This window comes from Gopherus flavomarginatus, chromosome 2 (genome assembly GCF_025201925.1).
Source record: "Gopherus flavomarginatus isolate rGopFla2 chromosome 2, rGopFla2.mat.asm, whole genome shotgun sequence".
NCBI classification, from domain to species: Eukaryota; Metazoa; Chordata; order Testudines; family Testudinidae; genus Gopherus; species Gopherus flavomarginatus.
Genome location: NC_066618.1, coordinates 78,577,289 through 78,597,688, shown reverse-complemented (window position 1 = coordinate 78,597,688; position 20,400 = coordinate 78,577,289). Strand labels below are relative to the sequence as shown.

General features: G+C 46.8%; 1 protein-coding gene across 3 annotated transcripts in view; it reads left to right on the top strand.

The window, feature by feature from the left end:
- TCAIM (T cell activation inhibitor, mitochondrial) overlaps nt 1-20,400 on the top strand; it is a 56,791-nt gene that overhangs the window by 17,192 nt on the left and 19,199 nt on the right. For 2 of the 3 annotated variants that reach the window (XM_050938470.1, XM_050938469.1), the window contains exons 3-7: nt 1,242-1,377; nt 2,036-2,189; nt 2,276-2,338; nt 3,633-3,873; nt 13,912-14,034. In XM_050938470.1, the coding sequence (XP_050794427.1) occupies nt 1,242-1,377; nt 2,036-2,189; nt 2,276-2,338; nt 3,633-3,873; nt 13,912-14,034 (717 nt within the window). The remainder of the gene's footprint in view (nt 1-1,241; nt 1,378-2,035; nt 2,190-2,275; nt 2,339-3,632; nt 3,874-13,911; nt 14,035-20,400) is intronic. The other variant, XM_050938471.1, reaches the window with a different exon arrangement.

Here is a 20,400-nt window from a genome sequence, read left to right as displayed (position 1 = left end):
GCCAGGAACCCCTTAGACTGTGGGACTTTTTGCATAGCTCACTCGATCCTCCCCAGGGTACAGAATGAATTGGGAGACTCTCTCAGCAGATTGTTCCACAGCCATGAGTGGTCCTTGTGTCTGGATGTCGCAAACTTCATTTTACAACTCTATCTATCTCCTTCCCTTCTGCTCACAACGCACTCCACGAGGGCACAGGCTTCATCAGCTGCATTCCTGGTGCATGTTCCAACCCAGGAAATATGCAGAGCAGCGACATAATCATCAGTATATATTTTTTGCCTCGCATTACACTTTTACCCAGCAGGTCAGAGATGATGCAGCCTTTGGTAGAGCAGTGCTACATCAGTGAACCTTTGAGCTCTGACTCCGCCTCCAAAATTTGGGCTTGGTATTCCACCTAATTGGAATTGACATGAACAAGCACTCAAAGAAGAAAAAACGATTACTTACCTTCTCGTTACTGTTGAGTTCGAGATGTGTTGTTCATGTCTATTCCAATACCTGCCTCCTACCCATCTGTCCAAGCAGCCACCAAGAAGGACCTGAGGGGGTGGAGGATAGGCAAGGCCCTATATTGAGCACTATGAAGGTGTGACCCCAGGGGCCACCCGGGCCGACCCGACAGAGGCCACTAGGAGAAAAACCTTCCAGCTGCCATGCACACAGTATGCGCACACCTAATTGGAACGGACATGAACAACATAGCTCAAAGAACAACAGTTACAAGAAGGTAAGTAACTGATTTATTTTTAGCCCAGAACTAATGCTTTGTTTTTATAGCACTTTTCATCCAAGAATAGCAAAGTGCTTTACAAATATTAAACTTCTTAGCTACTTTCGTACCTTCAGCTTCTGGGCATTGACTTTGAGAAACAATTCCAAGATGGCAGCCCTCAGTATCTCTGACTGTTCCAATCACCAGAGTTTAAAAGAGCTATTTGTGTGGAGGATTTCATATATGAACTTGCAACATGTATCCCTTACCTTCTCCAAATACCACTTTTTGAATGCCACTAATCAGAACTGTTAGCATCAACCATCTTTGTAACACAGTAGGCCTGTTCTGGTTAAACAGGATTTTTTAGATCCCATGGGACAAAATTCAGCCTTCTAGTATGGCTTATTTTTAAGTGATTGTATTTCATATGAGTGTTTTAGTGACATTTCTTTTATGTAGTTTATATTACTTTGTCATTTGGTGATTACTTTAATACATAAAGCTTTTATTACCCTGTTAGGTTGTGTCTGGAGAAAATATTGCTACAATGGGTTCTTCAGGCAAGACCTTTGTCAGGGGCTGAAGCCGTCAATGCTCTCAGACCTTTCTATTTTGCTGTGCATCCAGATTTCTTTGGCCAGCATCCCAGAGAAAGGGTAAAAATATATTTTTGTTTCTAATGGTGTTTTCATTTATCTGGTATATGAAGAATGGAAGTATGTTATTAGTTTAGGTTTTTTTACACTGTCAAAGTTTGATCTACCATTTGTAGAACTAACATGATTGATATTGGTGATTAGGAAAATAGAACTTTAACAAGATAATGTCCAGCAAATTCTTATAATTTGGACAAAGTATATCCCCAAACTCACTGATCAGCGTTTCACTATTCTGACAATCTGGAGTCTTGATCCATACAAAACATAGAACTAATGCAACACTCCATTTTATTTATTTTTAAACGTGTGACAGCCTTTACAAAAATTACCTTTTACTTTTAATCAAACCTAATTTTTACCTGGTTTTGGAAGCTATCTTGAATATTATGTATGCTTTAACTTCTGTTTACCTTTATCTACCATCAAGTCAGCTATTCATGCAGTGAAGACAATTTTTTAATAAAATTACTCAGTCACTTTTCTATTTGAAATACATTGATGTGTTTTCATGGAAGTGTGAACTATGTTTAATATTTTGAAATTTAATTGTATCTTATTAAACTAACACTGTTAGCCTGTTTTTAAATAAATATGCTATGTTGAGAAAGCGGACAAAATTAGGTATTTACAGTGGCTCTTATTTTGTTTTGTACAGGAAATCAATGAAAATTCTCTTAAGAGGTTAAATGGCTATTTGGAGAATCTCCAGAAACCAGGATTTAAATCTTTTAAGCCAACTCAACTCACTTTTTATGTGAGAGAGAGAGAACAAAACTCTTCTGATGTCCAAGAATCCTTCAGTGCTGCAGGTGCCTTTTTTATCTGATAATTTCTCTTGAAAAATTAAATACTGAAAATCCTTTCCATAGTTTTGTACTCTTCATACCTTTTATAGTGCCTTATCTAATACCCATTGATGTCCATTGGCATTGGATCAGGCCCTTAAAGGCTATCCCAGGTAATTACACATTTTTCTAACGGAAAATCTTTATTAAGAGAGAGTGGTTATAATGGGTTTAAAAGTAACTAGGAGTTCTGTCAGTAATCTTACACTGAAATTGAAATAATACCCTGAAATACTTGCCAGATATCAATGCTTTTAATTCAGCTGTCTGTGTATAACTTGAAGATAGTTTAGGGTGTTACTTTTATTTTCTCATTATTTGGTCCCACTGTAGCATGTAGACTCTGTGTGTTATAGAAGTGCTGAATGACCTAGAGTAGCAGGGGTACATTTTAAAGTGCAATTTGTAAATTTCAGTTAATATTCGCTTCACTGGCAAGTTTGGCATGCTTGTCTCTGAATTTTCCTCAGATTTTTTTACAGTTTTGTCTAATAAAGTGTTAGTCTATATTTTTAATTCATGTTCTGCTTTCTAGTGGTCAGAAAATTCTCACATAAATGAATTTTGAGTGATCCTTCTGCTAGAAGAAGAAAATCATACTAGCCTGCCGAGGAAAAATAGTGATATATTTGAGCCACTTAGATGTAAGAAAAAAGGGGGGTTGTTTAGTAGTTGGAACAGGGGGGACTGGGTCTATGTGGTTCTGTTTCTGCTTTTCCCACTGACTTGCTGTAACACTGTGCGAGTCAGTTAACATCTCTGGGCCTTAGCTTACAACTCTGTATAATATGTGTAATGTTTTGTCTCTTGAATTTCTGCTTTTCCCACTGACTTGCTGTAACACTGTGCGAGTCAGTTAACATCTCTGGGCCTTAGCTTACAACTCTGTATAATATGTGTAATGTTTTGTCTCTTGAATTTCATAGGTGTTGAGGCTTACTGTTTGTGAAGTAGTTTTAGATCCTTGCCTGTCTACAGTATATTTAATCCAAAGTAGTATTTTTTTGTTAATAAATCTTACATAAAGGGCTCTCAGACAAAACTGTTGGAGTTAAAGCAATAGAAGTGTTTGCACCTCCGTCATCTTTATTTTCTATTTGTCACAATTGCAGATAACCTTCAGACTCACCCATTGAGCCAAATAGTTGAAATATCCTAGTAGTTATGGCTCTGGACTTGTACAGTTGTAAATAGTAAACTATATTCTGATGCCTTCTGCCATGATAATAGTTTGAAATCTACAGTATTTGTTAAATAAATGTTATAATTTCACTTTGAAATTTATCATATAATACATGTATGGTTTGTTTTAGCTTTAAGACAAGAATGAAACAATGTGAATGCATCTAAAAGCTCAGCTATTCAGTTGAATACAATATTAATTGATTTGAGGGTTGCGTTTTATAGGTTTTCGAGCCGTCAGTTTTACTTTGCACACCAGGGACTTACTAAGCACAGTATTGGACATTCTCAACTCCTGCAGCTTATCTACTGAGCATGTCCAAAGTGTGAACTCTCAGCCTCACAAAGAAGTAAAAGGGACATTTTACAGGCCTATCAAATGGGACAAGACTTACTACTCGTTTACTGGATTCAAGGATCCTGAGGAAGAACTAGAACAAGCCCAGAGGGTGGAAATTACTCTAATGTAGGTAAAGGTTTTTATTAACTAAACTAGTGTTTTGTAATATACCGTATATACTTGTTCATAAGCCAAATATGTTTGGTAAAAAAGTGACGCATCAAAGAGCGGGGGTCGGCTTGTAAACTGGTCTACACCAAAATTTGATGATTTTAAATTCTGTGGAATCATTGAATTGAATATCTAATGCATTGTCATTTTGTTTATCTGGAGTGTCTGCAGGCATGGAGCCCCTCAGCTCCCATTGGCTGGGAACGGCAAACCGCAGCCACAGGGAGCTGAGAGGCTCCATGCCTGCAGACACTCCAAGTAAACAAAATGTCCCGACTCGCCAGCAGCTTACCCTGACGGCCAAGAGCCAAAGTTTGCCAACTTATGAAAAGGTCATACAGTTTTTGCTATTTTTACCTAACCATCTTGAGGTGTCAGCTTATAAACGAACAGGCTAATGAGCGAGTATATATGATACATTAAGTACACCTCTACCTCGTTATAATGCCACCTGATATAACACAAATTTGGATATAAAGCAGTAAAGCAGCGCTCTGGGGGGGCGGGGCTACACGCTCCGGCAGATCAAATCAAGTTCGATATAACACGGTTTCACCTGGAACACGGTAAGATTTTTTGGCTCCCGAGGACAGCGTTAAATTGAAGTAGAAGTGTAGTCTGATTTTAATAGTGGTAAAATAGATTAAGAGTTTTTGACAAACTGCTAAATTATTATCATTCCCTCCAAGTGTTGTTCCCTGCCCTATAATGATGTAATTGACCAGTGCTCAAATGAGCAACTGCAGTAATCATAGACTCTGGTGAACGATGGGCAAAGAGACAAGGAATGTTTAATCCTAGTTTTTCATTGGTTTGCTGTGGAATTCCACTGTAGATTCATCAAGGGAATCAATAGATTTCAGATGTTATAACTTTCTTGTAATTTACTTAAAGCTTTTGGAACACAAAATAATAAATTTAAATGTATACAAGTCAAGACATTAATTGGGCACCGTGTCACAGAGCCCTGTAAAAAAGGTCTGTATCTGTATAGTGTGGTTTTTGCAGTGCCTATCGTTTTGTGTCTAAGCTTCTAACATCTGTTTCAGCCTTAGGGCATCATCTTAAATATCCAAAAGTTTGGCAATTTAATATATGCAGTTAGCTTACACTAAATGTATTATGTTGTGATTGAGAAATCAGCTGCTGAAAATTGCTTAGTATTCTTAGTAATCCTGAATGAGCTTACTACTAATTTCTGAAGAAATAAACGCTGATCATGAGACACTTTTAAAAAATGACTGAATTAAAACAAAAAAAGCATTATACAATTTAATTTTTATTCCCTTGAATGTAACAATGCAAAATGTGTGGTGTTTATGCCAAGTGCCAAACTAATTAGAGTGTAAGCTCTTCAGGGCAGAGAGCATGATACCTAGCACATAAGGTCATTGTACTAAACGGATATAAGTTGTACATGAGTTTTGTTTTCTGTCTGTGTGTAATTGTACATACTTTTCTTCTATATCATGTGCCAGTTATGATTACTTCATAATTTGTATAAATTGTCATTTGAAGAGGGACCTTTTTTTATCTGTTTTATTTTCATGCTTGAGTTTAGTACTTTTTCTTAGCAGTGAAGTATAATATTGCTCTTGTAAAAACAAGGAACTGCAATCAATCAATTGTGTATAGTGGGCATTTAGATAGCTGAAATAGTTTAAAAGGGTAAATAGAGTAAAGGAGGTCATTAAGTATCTCTTAGAAATAATTGATTTTAATCTTTTGAACGTCTCATATGTTTTTCCAGTTATAGCAAAAGCTCTGCCAGGTTTCTGACCAATATTACAGCTATCATTTACTGTTTTGTTTTGAGGGGGTTTTTATGTGTATATAGTAAAGATCACATTTCCTCTCAATCTATATTCTGATTAGAAAACAATATACATTGTTGACTTAGGACATGTCTACACTGAGACTTCACACTCTGGCTTGTCATGTAGGAATCTGCAGCACATTAACTGACCGCTCACTGACTACTCACTCACTGCAGCTCTGCAGACTGCTACTGTGCACTGATAGTTCCAGAGTATTGTCTCCATGTGGGCAAGCCCTGAGTAGTCTGTCTGCTGCTTGAAGTTATGCCAAAATTACAGTTCAAAATACCTTCCTGTGAGCAATTGAATCCCTGTCACTGTTAAGAAAGGATTAAAGGCCAGTTGGGTGTATTCACTCCACGTGAGTGGAAACTAGATAGTTATCAACCAGAGAGGGGGGACAAAAAAAATCCAGGGATAACTCAGCAGACACCTGGGCCTTATAAATAGGCTGAGAGAGTTCAGTGTTGGGGAGAAAGACACAGGAAGCAGATGGGTCCTTGCTGCAAAGAGCCAAAGTGCCAGATACTAGTGGAGGCTAGAGGCCTCAGGAAGATTTAGTGGGATAGTGCTTGAGAAACTGAGGAAAGGCAGTGAAACTCCAGGAAAGGGTTAAGCGCAGGGCCCAGAGAATACATTGATTTTTTGGTAGTTTGGATTACGCTTGAATGTTCTGTTAAACTGAAAGGGATTTGGACTAGTAGCTTCTCAGCCAGAGGGCTGAATGGCATGCAAAGACAGGCATCCTGCAGGGGGCTCTGTGTGGTCATAGTGCCCCTCAGGTTTGGCATGGCTGCTCTTCTGTCTCCATCTTTGGAGGGACGGATGGGCTAAACCTGAGTGGTGCTGTGACAATGTGTCAAGTCCCAATGCTCGTAGCAGGGAACAGAGCCAAGCCAAGCTCCACAGGACAGGAGCTGCGACTGCAGGGTGGCCTCAATGTGAGCTTTATTCAAATTCACAATTACCATGAACACTAATGCTATGATTGTGACACAGCGGTCACAATCAGGACAAAATATTGGCTAATGGTGTGGATTCAGCTCAGAAAACAAGTTCCTAAAAGGTGTGGCATCTGAAAACGTTCATATCTGAAATATCACTAAAATATGGAATGTGATATAGTGGAATAATTTTTCTCATGTTATTTTAGGATTGTAAAATAATGCTCTAGTATTACTAGTGTATACTTGCATTTTGCTATTGACATTTGTGCAGCACAAAAATAATGGGCTCTTTTTAATACTATAGATGTGGCCTTAATTGTATTTATGTGCACTGCACACAACTGCTAAGACCTGAGATTTTGCACTCAACAGATCCCTCTCTTTTGGTTCATTGGGCCTGGTAAAAGCACCCCCAGTTTTAAAATTATGCTGTTGGGCTCACTTCACATTGTCCTTGCTTAGATATTTAGATTGCCCTGTTTCCCTCTCCTGCCCCCCCAGCCATACCCAAATGCTTCAGAACTCAGTTCATTCCTGATGGTTATCAATGACGAAGGAACCCTAGAACTGTGACCTCTACTCCTCAGTGTTCATCCTAGCTCATGTGAGGTATCAAAGTATTTCACCCCTCATCTCTTTCCCACTGCTCTATTATATCCTTTGACTCTGGTATCAGTTTCCTTAAATTTAAAAACAAAACAGACCACAACCTTGTGTTAGTCCTCAGAGGCACTGACATCTGACAGAGTTGTTTTAGAGCTGCTCGTGTAAACTACACCAGTCTTCAGGCCTCTATCTTTCAGTCCCCTCAGAACAGCTGGAGTAATAGAGCTGCCTCTCTAATACTACCAGAGGTTTCAGAGCAGCTTGTGTGGCAGCTGGTGCACAGCTTTTGAGGAGCTCAAGTTCCCACTTACAGGTACATCAGAGGCATTCGGCAGCTTCAGTCACTTATGTCTCATTCCCTTTGGAACGTCACTGAGCTTCGTAGACTGATCTTAATGCAAGGGCATCTTCAGTGCTCTTAAGGCCTTGCTCCTCCCCATGTGAAAACAGTGTACATCACTGCTGCGCTTTATCTTTGAAGCACCAGTGGCACACTTCTCAGCACATTTTCTGGATCATGTGTTGTGTGATGTGTTTTCTGTCTGCTTCCCTTTCTCTTTCAGATTGAGAAGGGCCCCTACAGCTTTAAAAAAGGTGGATATGGTCATACAATATCCATCATAAGTAGGCATGACTGCTGTGTCCTGGTTCAGTGAGGATCACGATTGACTAGGATGTGAGATGATCACAGGTGTCAGTTTGAGCCATTAGGTCCCAGAGGGAGCTCCTCCTTATAAATTCCAGTGCTTCTGATAAGTCTGGAGAGAATTTGGCCTTAAAGGAGTCAGAATTGATACCCTACGCTTCACATCAGGGCAGGCCTTAGGGGTGAGCGACCTGGGCAACTGCTGTAGTCAGGAGAGTATCATGGTGAAGAGGCAAGGGTCTCAGTTTCCCCCTCGCGGGGTGAAGCCTGTCATGACAGGAGCGCCCACCTCCTTGCACCAGAGCAGATACCTCCTGCTTGCCACCTCACTTGGTTTCCCAGTCCACCTCGCAGTCCCACCTCTGACTCTGCAAGCTGATGAGCTCTTCCCCTGCACCCTCTGGGACTGTCCCAGCCTGGGCCATTCCTCCTTCCATGGGTGGCCTGAATGAAAGCAGTGCTGCCCAATAGAAGGTATGTGTGCATCTCAGCCAGCCAATGGAAACTAGAAGTTGCTGGCCTCTTTTGGTTTGGGAGAGGAAGGGAGCTGAAATTGCAAGAGAAAAAAATGAGTAAGTATGTGGGAGGTGGTTTCCTGACCCCATATCCCAGCTCTCAGAGGGCCTCCCAGGGCTTCCAGGTCCCAGGGGGACCCTCCCTATACCCCAGCTCCCAGGAAGCCCCTCTCTCTGCCCCCCAAGTGCCAGCCTCCCAGTTCACAGAGCTCCCCATTCTCCCCAGTTCTCAGGGTGTCCCCCAGGTCTTTGAGGTCCCACTCCCCTGTTCCACACACTGACCACCCAGCTCTCAGGGGCTCCCCGTTTCTCTCATTCATTCCAAAGGGAGGTGTCAGTGCAGGGGGTTGGAGATATTTGAGAATAAACCTTCCATCACCCACCCTAGCTATCTCCAGTGCGCTGGAGTGTTTGCATTTTAACCTTCCCTGCTCCCCCATAGCCTCCCTTCTCTTGGAGTTGGAAGGGGCATTTGAATATTGGGAATGCTCAGTATTGGAGTGTGGGGGAAAGATCTGTCCTTTTGAAGCCCCCATGTCACTACTCCATTCCTGCCTTCCCACACAAGCAAACTATCTGTACTCCTCTGGTTCCCTCCCCGCTTTCTGGGGCTCTCTGGTCACCATGCTCCCCTGCCACCACAGCTCTCTGGTGCCTTTCTGTTGCTGTACCTTCTCTTGGGCTGCTGACCCATTGTGGAGAGCCCAGGGAGGCACCGGGGGCTGGGGCAATGAAGGGGTGGGTGGGGAGCCCAGGGAGGCAGCGGGGGCCAGGGACACCAAAATACAAGTTCACCTAGGGCGCTATTTTCCCTAAAGCTGGTCCTGCTTCACATCAAGACTAAGTTGGCATTTTCTATGGTGGTGTAAGTCTGATGGGATAGATCCCATCATTCTACTTCCATCCTTTCAGAGCAATTAGCTAAATGTACAATATCAATATTGCTGTAGTGCAATGAGCATGTCCTCATCATATGGCTCTTGAAGCTGATTTTTGTGGTTAATTGAGGCATGATAATACTCCCATAGTGCTTAAACTCATTCTATACTATTAGGGCTCACAAGACTTTCAACTTGTAGCTGACTTTGCCAGTGAAGTATAACTGTAGTTTTAAAGTAACTCACAGTAAATTGATGCATTCTCTGGATATATTGAGAGCTATGATCCCTGATATCAACATACACAGATGGAGCTTCTGTGTCAGACCACTGTTTTGTCATGCCATAGTTGGTACAAAGACTTGGGAACGAGCTTGGACACATTTCATTGCTACAAAAGTGGTCAAACTTAATATTTTTATCAGCTAACTGTCCTCTGCTGTCTGTGCCCTGTCGTTGTGAGACAGCTTTCATGCTCTAACGATCCCCAGAGTCTGGGTCAGCGAGGACTTTTTGCTCCAGCAGGTTCAACCATGCTGGATTGGTCTGTAGGGAAGGGGCCAGACACTCTGGCCCTCCAGGTTTGGGGGTTAGGCACAGGGCTAACAACCCTGTCCCATAAAAAACAAAATATGTTACAGAAACTGCAGCAGAGAAATCAACCATTACTGTTTGTGATGGCCTTCAGGAGTCAATGACCCATATGACTGCCAGTGGTGAAAGCCAAAAGGAAGCCACTGGCATGAAGACTGAAGTACTCAACACCACGACAAAAAAGAAAACTTGTGTTTTGGAACACAGGGACAATGTATGAAACAGGGAAGCCAGCTCAAGTCACAGCAGAGAAGAGACGCTACAACTTATGCATCCTGGGTGTCAGTGAGAACAGGGATCAGGAAGATTAACAACAGCCTTGGGAGAAACTTTGCTGTATTCTGGCCAGGATGATGGATGACTTCCTGAGGTTGTTGCCATCTTTTTGGAGAGGTAGTGGAGCGGTCTCTGCTTGAGTGGAAGTCAATCAGCAGCAGACTTATGAGAGCCAGATGGAAAGGGAAACACAATAATATCACCCTGATTCAGTGCTATGCTCCAACAAATGACAGTGATGAACAAGCAAAGGACAAATTCTACCTTGCACTACAGGCATAGTTAGAGAGAGTACCACACCACAACCTAACTATCATCATGGGAGACCTGAATGCCAAAGTCAGTAAGGACAACACAAACAATGACAGAACAATGAGAAGACATGAATGTGGCACCATGAATGAAAATAAAGAGAGTCTGATGTTGATTTCTGCAATATGAACGATGTAGTCATCAGCGGAACCCTATTTCAACATTCTGAAATTCACAGGCTGACATGCGGTTCTCCAAATGGCAGAAATAAGCCCAGATCAACCATATGATGATCAATGGCAAATGACAACACTCACTGACAGATGTGAAGGTGAGAAAGGGAGCAGATACTGGCAGCGACCACCACCTTGTGACAGCCTCTGTCAAAGTTTTAGTTTGTGAAGTGTGGGTCCACCAAACAAGGGACATCGACATTAAGATGTTGACAAGCTAAAATCCCCTGAAATACAGAAAGCCTTCATTCTGCAGTTAAAGAACAGGTTTCAGGCACTTGCAGACCTTGATGAAGAGGAGGGGAATGCAAATGAGGAGATCAACAAGAAGTGGGATAAAATAACAACAATCTATAAACAAAGCAGTGAAGCCTGTCTAGGCTACAGGCAGAAGAGGAAAAAGGAGTAGATTACACCCAACACATGGAATACATAGAGCCCTGAAGAAAAAAGTTTTAGACACAAAATCCCAGAAGCTAAAGGACAAATACTACGAGAAGTAGTGCAAGGCACACCAGGAGGTCAAACGCCTTGTGAGAGCTGACAAACGACATTATATTGATAATCTGGCAACACAAGCAGAGGATGCAACTGCTCATGGTGAACAAGGAACGGTCTACCAAATGACATGGCTTGTCAGTGGCAAACAGGAAACACCAACAAACATTCTCATCAGGGACAAACAAGGCCACTTACGGACATCAGAAAAAGAACAAGAAATGAGGTGGACAAAGCATTTCAAAGAATTGCTGAACAGGGAGCCACCAATAGAGGAAGCAAACATTCAGGAGGCAGAAGATCTTGATATCAACACAGACACCCCAACTAAGAAAGAGATCATTCAAGCCATCAAATGCTTAAGAAATGAAAAAGCTCCTGGCAAGGATAACTTGAACGCAGAATTGTTCAAGGTAAATCCTGAGTTAGCAGCATCTATCCTGGCCCCTCTATTTACATCTAACTGGGAAAGGGAAGAATTGCCAGATGAGTGGACCAGTGGGGTTATAGGGAAGATACCAAAGAAAAGAACCCAATGATTGTAATAACTGGCATGGTATCACACTTTTATCTATGCCAAACAAAGGTATTGTGTAAGATCATAATCCAGCATATATCAGAGGCAGTTGATAGCATTCTTAGAAAAGAGCAGACTGGTTTTTCAAAAGGGCCTGGATGCACAGACCAGATTTTTAGTCTATGAAACATAGTAGAACAATGTTAGAATGGCTGCGGCAACTCTACATAAACCTCTTAGACTTTTGAGAAGGCTTTTGATAGCATTCACAGGACCAGCCTATGGCGTGTTCTGCGGGCATATGGAATCACTCTCTGTATAATCAACATCATCAGAAGCTTCTTTTCCAACTTTACAAGTAGTGTTGATCACAGTGAGCTCAGTTTTTGAAGTCAGAATAGGAGTACATCAGGAGTGTGTCATGTCTGCAATCCTCTTCAGTATTGCCATCGACGGGGTAATGCGGCGTACAACAAAAGACGTGTCAAGACATGTCAATGAACACCCTTCTCGTCCCTTGAAGGCCTGGACTTCGCAGATGATCTCGCTGTCCTGTCACATACCCAACACCATATACAAGAAAAAACAACTGGACTCAACACATTCAGCCAGCAGATTGGACTGAAAATCAACCGCAGTAAGACAGATATCGTGACCTTTAACATTGGCTCACCATGAGCAGTACAGATAGAGGATCATGCTCTCACGAATGTAGAAACATTCACATGCTTGGGCAGTACCATCAGCCAGGAGATTCGGAACAGAATCAGTAAAGCCAGGAACACCTTTAGGAGCTCAAATACAGTCTCTAGAAGTCTTCAAAACACAACACCAAAACCAAACTCAAGATTTATCTGAGCTGTGTATTTTCAATACTACTTTATAGTGCAGAATGTTGGGGAATGACGAAGAATGACATGTCCCAAACTGTCTTTATTCCATACAACCTGCCTCAGAAAAATCCTCATGATGACTGGTGCCCCGCCAGTATTGGGGGAGAGTGATACCAGCTAAAGGGGAGACACTGGATCTCCCCACGTGTCGCCACCGCAGCCCAGGGCCCCCGTGCTCTCCCCACCCCACATTACCTATTGGGGGGATTTCTGTCCACCCGCTGTACCAGCTCTTTCTGGCAGGCAGAGCTGGGCAGGGAGCAGGAAAGAGCCACTCTTGGCTGCTGCCTGGTGCAGTGCAGCTGCTTCCTGGGAGAGTGTCTGGCTGTGGCAGTAGCAGGCTGCCTCCTGCCCGGGCTTAGCTTCCAGGATAGCAGCTGAGCAAGTCAGAGCCCCCTCCACACCCAGCATACTCAGTCCACTCCTGTCCCCAGAAGCTAAGCCAGAGCAGGGACCAGCAGCAGCCCACTCCATGCCCAGGTTCAGCTTCTAGGGGTAAGAGCTGACTCTGAGCATGCCAGAAGCTGAGCCTGTGGAGGGGGGCAGACTGCTGCTGCCACAGCCAGGTGCTCTCCCCATCAGCTGAGACACTGCACTGCACCGGGTAGCATCCCAGGCAATGTGGCTAAAAGAGGCTCTGGCCCCACCCCTTCCTCTCCCCGCCCAGATCGGTTGCTGGGAGGGCACTTGACTCTTCATGATTCTCCCATGCGTCACCTCCCTACAATCTCAAACCAAGACCTATTCACACAGTGCAACCAAGCAGATATGAGCACCACCATTACCAGGAGGCACTGGAGGTGGATTGGCCATGTGCTTCAGATGGAAATTGATTCCATCACCAGAATAGTATTAAGGTGGACACCTGAAGGCAAGCGAAAACGAGGCCACCCAAAAACAACATGGTGAAGACTGCGGCACTGCTAGGGAACCATTGAAAGACTTGCCAGAAACAGTCAGGAATGGAGGAGCTTCATCGCTGCCCTAAATGCCAAAGGCGTAATGGGAAGATGATGATGATGATGATAAACTAGATCATTTGAAAATGTTTTATCCATTAAATCTCTTAAGATGCTGCTTTTAAAAAGTTCATGAGCTGGAGCTGTGGGAACATGATTCAGTGACTTATCTACAGTTATCTGTTATACTATAATAGAAATGTTACACTAAAAATAGATTTTTCAAGAAAACATTATTTTAAAATGTTACCTGATTTGATAACTTGACATATTTCTTAAAGTAGACATTAATATTTTTAAATAGCAGTACAATGTGCTTGAGAAAAATGGTCTTGAATAGCCATATATTTTCTTTTTTACAGCTCCTGGTTAGATAATAGTGAAAAAAGTGCAATAAAGAAGCTGAGAAAGAGCTTACCACTTAGGGAAGAACTAAACCGTTTAAAAGATGAACTCACTCATCAGCTACAGCTCTCTGATATCAGGTAATGAAGTACAGAAGATCTAACTTAAAAGGGTCAAAACAAGCATAATTTACAATTTTGTAAGGCCACATAGACTAACAACAAAGTAATGCATTTAAACTTTAAAAAATGTATTCCAGCAAAATGTCTATTTTATATGTAGTCATAAATGCAGTACTCCGCTGAATACGATTATATTTTCATCAGACTTGGATGGGACTAAAAATTTGCATTTACAATAACTGAACTAGACATAGTCTTATTTATAAGTCAGGAGATTGTACTACCTAGTAGCATGATTGTCAATTCAGGAAAACACTTAAGCATGTGCTTCGGTTCTATTGTAGTCAATGGGACCTAATCACGTGTTTAAGTATTTTGCTGGATAAAATTGCTTTCCTGAATTGGAGCTTGTCACGGAGTGTGGGAGAGTCTAGTCCTGCACCCCTCTTCCTGGGCCCCACAGTGACTTTTAGCCAGCCAGTAAAACAGAAGGTTTATTGGACAACAGGAACACAGGTTACAGCAGAGCTTGCAGGCACAGTCAGGACCCCTCCGTCGAGTCCTTCTGGGCTTTCAGGGTGCTTGGATCCTAGCTAGGATACCCTGAATTCCGCCCACACAGCCCCAAGCCCAAACTCAAAACTGCTTCCCTCCTGCCACTCCCTTCCTTTGTACCCCTTCCCGGGCAAAGGTGTTGACCTTTCCCCTCCCTTACCTAGCTCAGGTTACAGGCTCCGGTATCGTCCATCCCCTAAAGTCCTCCCCTGCTCTCCCATTCCCCACACAGACAGCCCTTACTCCATCACATCTCTCCCCCCTTTGAGACTGAACTGAGCGGGGTCACTCTGCCCAGTGACCTGGGGAAGTTCAGGGCCCCCTCTCCGGGACAACGCGTCTGCTATCAGGTTGGCACTTCCCTTCACATGGACCACGTCCATGTCATAGTCCTGCAGGAGCAGGCTCCACCTCAGGAGCTTGGCGTTGGCTCCTTTCATCTGGTTCAGCCAGGTCAGGGGAGAGTGGTCGGTGTACACGGTGAAGTGTCGCACAAAGAGATATGGCTCTAGCTTCTTAAGGGCCCACACCATGGCCAGGCATTCCTTCTCGATGGCCGCGTAGTTTTGCTCCCAGGGTAGCAGCTTCTTACTCAGGTACACGATGGGGTGTGTCTCCCCCTTTTCATCCTCCTGCATTAACACCGCCACCAGTCCCGTGTCTGAGGCGTCGGTGAACACCATAAAGGGTTTGTCAAAATCTGGGTTTGCCAGAAATGGGCCACTAACCAGAGCCTCCTTCAGCGCCCGGAAAGCCTCCTGGCACTGCTCAGTCCAGATCACCTTGTCTGGCTTCCCCTTTTTGCACAGTTCAGTGATGGGGCCGGCTATGGCACTAAAGTGGGGCACGAACCTTCGATAGTACCCCGCCATCCCAATAAAGGCCTGGACCTGCTTTTTGGTTTGGGGAGCAGGCCAGTCTCTGAGCACCTCCACCTTGGCTGGTTCCGGCTTCAGGCAGCCGCTCCCCACCCGATGGCCCAGGTAAGATACTTCAGCCATCCCCACCTTGCACTTCTCAGCCTTTACTGTTAACCCAGCCTTTCGGAGTCGGTCCAGGACTTGTTTAACCTGGGACATGTGGTCCTCCCAGGTCTGGCTGAAGACGCAGATGTCGTCAACATACGCCACGGCAAAACTCTCCATCCCCCTCAGTAGCTGATCCACCAGGCGCTGGAAGGTGGCCGGCGCTCCCTTGAGGCCGAAGGGCAGGGTTAGAAACTCGTAGAGCCCAAGAGGGGTGATAAAGGCCTATTTCAGCCTGACATCTGCGTCCAGCGGTACTTGCCAGTAGCCCTTTTTAAGATCCATAGTGGTGAGGTACCGAGCACCTCCCAGCTTGTCTAGGAGCTCGTCAGGCCTGGGCATGGGGTAGGCATCAGATACGGTAATGGCATTGAGCTTTCGATAGTCCACACAGAACCGGATTGACCCATCCTTCTTGGGGACCAGCACCACTGGCGAGGCCCAAGGGCTGGAAGACGGCTGGATCACCCCCAAGGCCAGCATGTCCCTGACCTCTCTTTCAAGATCCTGGGCAGTTTTACCAGTGACCCGAAAAGGGGAGCACCTTATAGGGGGATGTGACCCGGTCTCCACCCTGTGGACAGTCAAATTAGTGTGTCCAGGCTGGTTGGAAAACAGCTGTCGGTATAGATGCAGCACCCCTCTGATCTCAGCGTGCTGGGCCAGGGTCAGCTGATCAGAGAGAGGAATTGCCTCCAGGAGGGAACCAGCTTTTGTCCCAGGGAATAGATCCACTAAGGGGGTCATCTCCCTGCCCCTCCCAATGTCCACACACGGCCAACACCACATTCCCCCTGTCATAGTATGGTTTCATCATGTTCACATGGTACACCCGACCGTGATGTGCCCAGTTTGACAGCTCCACCACATAGTTTACCTCATTCAGTTGCTTGATAATCTTGAAGGGCCCTTACCAGGTGGCCTGGAGTTTGTTTCTCCTCACGAGGATGAGAACCATCACCTGATCCCTGGTGGCGAAGGCACGGGCTCGTGCCGTGCGGTCATACCAGACCTTCTGCTTCCTCTGGGCTCGGGCCAGATTCTCCCTGGCCACGGCCATGAGCTCGGCCAGTCTTTCCCGGAAGGTCAGGACATACTCCACCACTGACTTTCCCTCGGGAGCGGCCTTCCCCTCCCATTCGTCCCTCATCAGGTCTAGGGGGCCCCCCTTACCCGCCTTCCATACAACAGTTTGAAAGGTGAAAACCCGGTAGATTCCTGGGGTACCTCCCTGTACGTGAACAGCAAGTGAGGTAAGTACTTGTCCCAATCCTGCAGGTGCTGGTTCATAAATGTTTTTAGCATCATCTTCAGCGTCCCGTTGAACCTTTCCACCAGCCCGTTGGACTGGGGGTGATACGCTGAGGCCCAGTTGTGCTGGACCCCACATTTCTGCCATAAGGGCCGAGCAGGGCCGACATGAAGTTGGACCACTGATCCGTTAAGACCTCCTTGGGGAACCCCACCCGGCTGAAAATTGTCAGCAGCGCATCTGCCACTGTGTCTGCTTCGATAGAGGACAAGGCCACCGCCTCGAGGCAGCGAGTGGCAAAATCCACCACCACCAGGATGTATTTCTTCCCTGACTGGGTCGTCTTGCTGAGGGGTCCCACTATGTCCATGGCCACCTTCTGGAAAGGTTCTTCTATGATGGGTAAAGGCCTCAAAGCCGCTTTCCCCTTGTCCCGGGCCTTCCCCACCCTCTGGCAGGGGTTACAGGATTGGCAGTACTGTCGGACCTGGGTAAAGACCCCAGGCCAGTAAAAGTTCTGTAGCAGCCTCTGCCTGGTGCGCCGGATTCTCTGGTGCCCTGCGAGAGGGATGTCATGGGCCAGGTACAGCAGCTTGTGGCGAAACTTCTGGGGAACCACCAGCTGCCTCCTGATCCCCCATGACTCTACTTCCCCTGGGGGAGCCCATTCTCGGTACAGGAACCCCTTCTCCCACAGGAACCTCTCTTTGCAACCTCTCCTCATGGTCTGTACCGCACTAAGGTCAGCCCGGTCCCTGGGCTTCCGCAAGGATGGATCTTTCTGCAACTTGGCCTGGAACTCAGCAGCTGGGACAGGGATGGGAATCGGCTCTCTCTTGCTGGCTGGGTCTGAGGCCGCAGCCTCTCTGAACCGTGCCCCTGGGCGGTCCCCGCCCCCTAGGTTAGGGTCCTGCACCTCGGGTCGAGTACCTTCCCCGTTTGTCGGGGTGCAGTGCCCTTTGCCGACTCTGACTACGAGTCACGGCCAGGGCACTCTGGGTGTTACTAGGCCAGTCCTCGAGGTCCCCTCCCATTAACACGTCCGTGGGCAAATGTGGGTGTACCCCCACGTCCTTGGGGCCCTCCTTGGCCTCCCACTTCAGATGTACTCTCGCCACGGGCACCTTGAATGGGGTCCCGCCCACACCCATCAGGGTCAGGTAGGTGTTGGGCGCCATCTGATCTGAGGCCACCAGCTTGGGCCGGGCCAGGCCAGTGTCACCTCTGCGCCCGTGTCCCAGTACCCAGTGACCTCCCTCCCATCTACCTCCAGGGAAACAATGCACTCTTTCCAGAGGGGCAGCCCCGCACCCACCCGGTAAACTGAAAACCCGGAGCCTGGAGCATCCAGGCCCCCCAGAGGAGCTGACCTGGGGACCCCCTCCCTCCTTCACAGGTGGTATGTTGCCAGCCCCCCTTTCCTGGGAATGTAGCCCCTCCTCCGATTGGGTTTTTACCCTCTGCGGGTTGGGTCTGCTTAGTCTGTCCCTGACCTTGGGGCACTGGGCCTGTATGTGGCCTCGTTGGCCACAGCAATAGCAGCCCATGTCTCGTGGGTCCTCTTGAGTGGGTCGGAGGGACCTGATGCTGGATGTTCCCCTTGTGGGGGGGTTCTCCATAGGCCCCCTTTGGGAGGTCCCATGATGACTCTCTTTCTGCGTTGAGGCAGGCCTGCTCCTTCAAGACTCCTCCCTGCCATCCCCTGCCCGACTGTCCACAAATTGGTCGGCCAGCTGGCCAGCGTGCTATGGGTTATCCGGCTTCTGGTCCATCAACCACAGCCTCAAGTCGGACGGGCACTGCTCATACAGGTACTCTAGTATGAATAGGTCAAGCAAGTCCTCTTTAGTTTGGGCCCCAGCTGTCCACTTGCGGGCATACCCCTGCGCCCGGTTGACCAGTTGTAGGTATGTGACCTCACAGGTTTTACGCTGGCTCCGGAACTTTTTCCGGTACATCTCAGGAGTCAGCCCAAACTCGCGGAGCAGGGCCTGTTTGAACAGTTCGTAGTCCCCTGCCTCCGCCCCTTTCAGTCGACTGTACACCTCCACGGCTGTGGAGTCCATTAAGGGGGTGAGAATTGCGATCCTGTCTGCAGGGTCAACCCTGTGCAGCTCGCAGGCATTCTCAAAGGCCGTCAGGAAGGTATCTATGTCCTCCCCCTCCTTACGCCGGGGCAGCAAGTGCTTATCAAAGCTCTTTGTAGGCTTGGGTCCCCCCTCACTCACCGCAGCCGGGGCCTCACTACTCCTCAGCTGGGCCAGGTCCAGCTCATGTTTACGCTATTTCTCCTTCTCCTCCCGCTCATGTTTACACTGGTTCTCCTCATGTTTACGCTGGTTCTCCTCATGTTTACACTGTTTCGCCTTCTCCCCCAGCTCTTGCCTCTTTAACTCGAGCTCCTCCCGTTTCAGCTCCCTTTCATATTCCAGCCGCATCCGCTCCACGGATGCCGAGCGTCGCTGGGAGGATCCCCTGCTGGGGGGTGAGCTTCGCTGGCAGGATCCCCTGCTGGCCGGGGAGGTCACGGTGCCCTCGGTATTCGCTGGGCTCCTCCTCGCCCTTCCCCTAGGCCTAGGAAGGGGAGGTCTCGGGAAGCCCTCGTCCGCCGGCTGACCACTCCCAGCGGGGACAGACACTGGTGCCTGCGCTACATCTGCCAGGCTGCTTCCCTCAGAGACAGGGATCAGTTCATTCAAGCGATCTCCCTCCTCCAGCTGGGCAATCAGCTGGTCCTTGGTGAGCCTCCCCGGGCGCAGCCCCCTCTGCTTGCACAGCTCCACCAGGTCGCACTTGCGCCGCTTGGCATACATCTTCCTGCTGGCCACTCACAGGTCGGGGTGCTCACTGCTCCCCACGGTTTCCAGGGGGACCCCTAGTGCACCAGCCCTTCTTGAGGTCACCACCTCTCTGCCAGGGTCGAGCTGCAGACTCCTCTGCCCCGGGACTGCTCACTGCAATCCCCCGGGGGACCCTGTTACTGCAAAGTCCTTCTCACTGGGCACACACTCCAGGGGTTAATCCCCCCTAAAATCGTCCCTTCGTTTTACTGCTCCCCAGTCACTTACTACAGGAAGCGCCGTCCACGGGGTACAGTATATCCCACTGCTACCACCAGTTGTCACGGAGTGTGGGGGAGTCCAGTCCTGCACCCCTCTTCCTGGGACCCACAGTGACTTTTAGCCAGCCAGTAAAACAGAAGGTTTATTGGACAACAGGAACACAGGTTACAGCAGAGCTTGCAGGCACAGTCAGGACCCCTCCGTCGAGTCCTTCTGGGCTTTCAGGGTGCTTGGATCCTAGCTAGGATACCCTGAATTCTGCCCACACAGCCCCAAGCCCAAACTCAAAACTGCTTCCCTCCTGCCACTCCCTTCCTTTGTCCCCCTTCCTGGGCAAAGGTGTCGACCTTTCCCCTCCCTTACCTAGCTCAGGTTACAGGCTCCGGTATCGTCCATCCCCTAAAGTCCTTCCCTGCTCTCCCATTCCCCACACAGACAGCCCCTACTCCATCACAGAGCTTGAGCTTGCTTATATAACTAACTTAGCTTA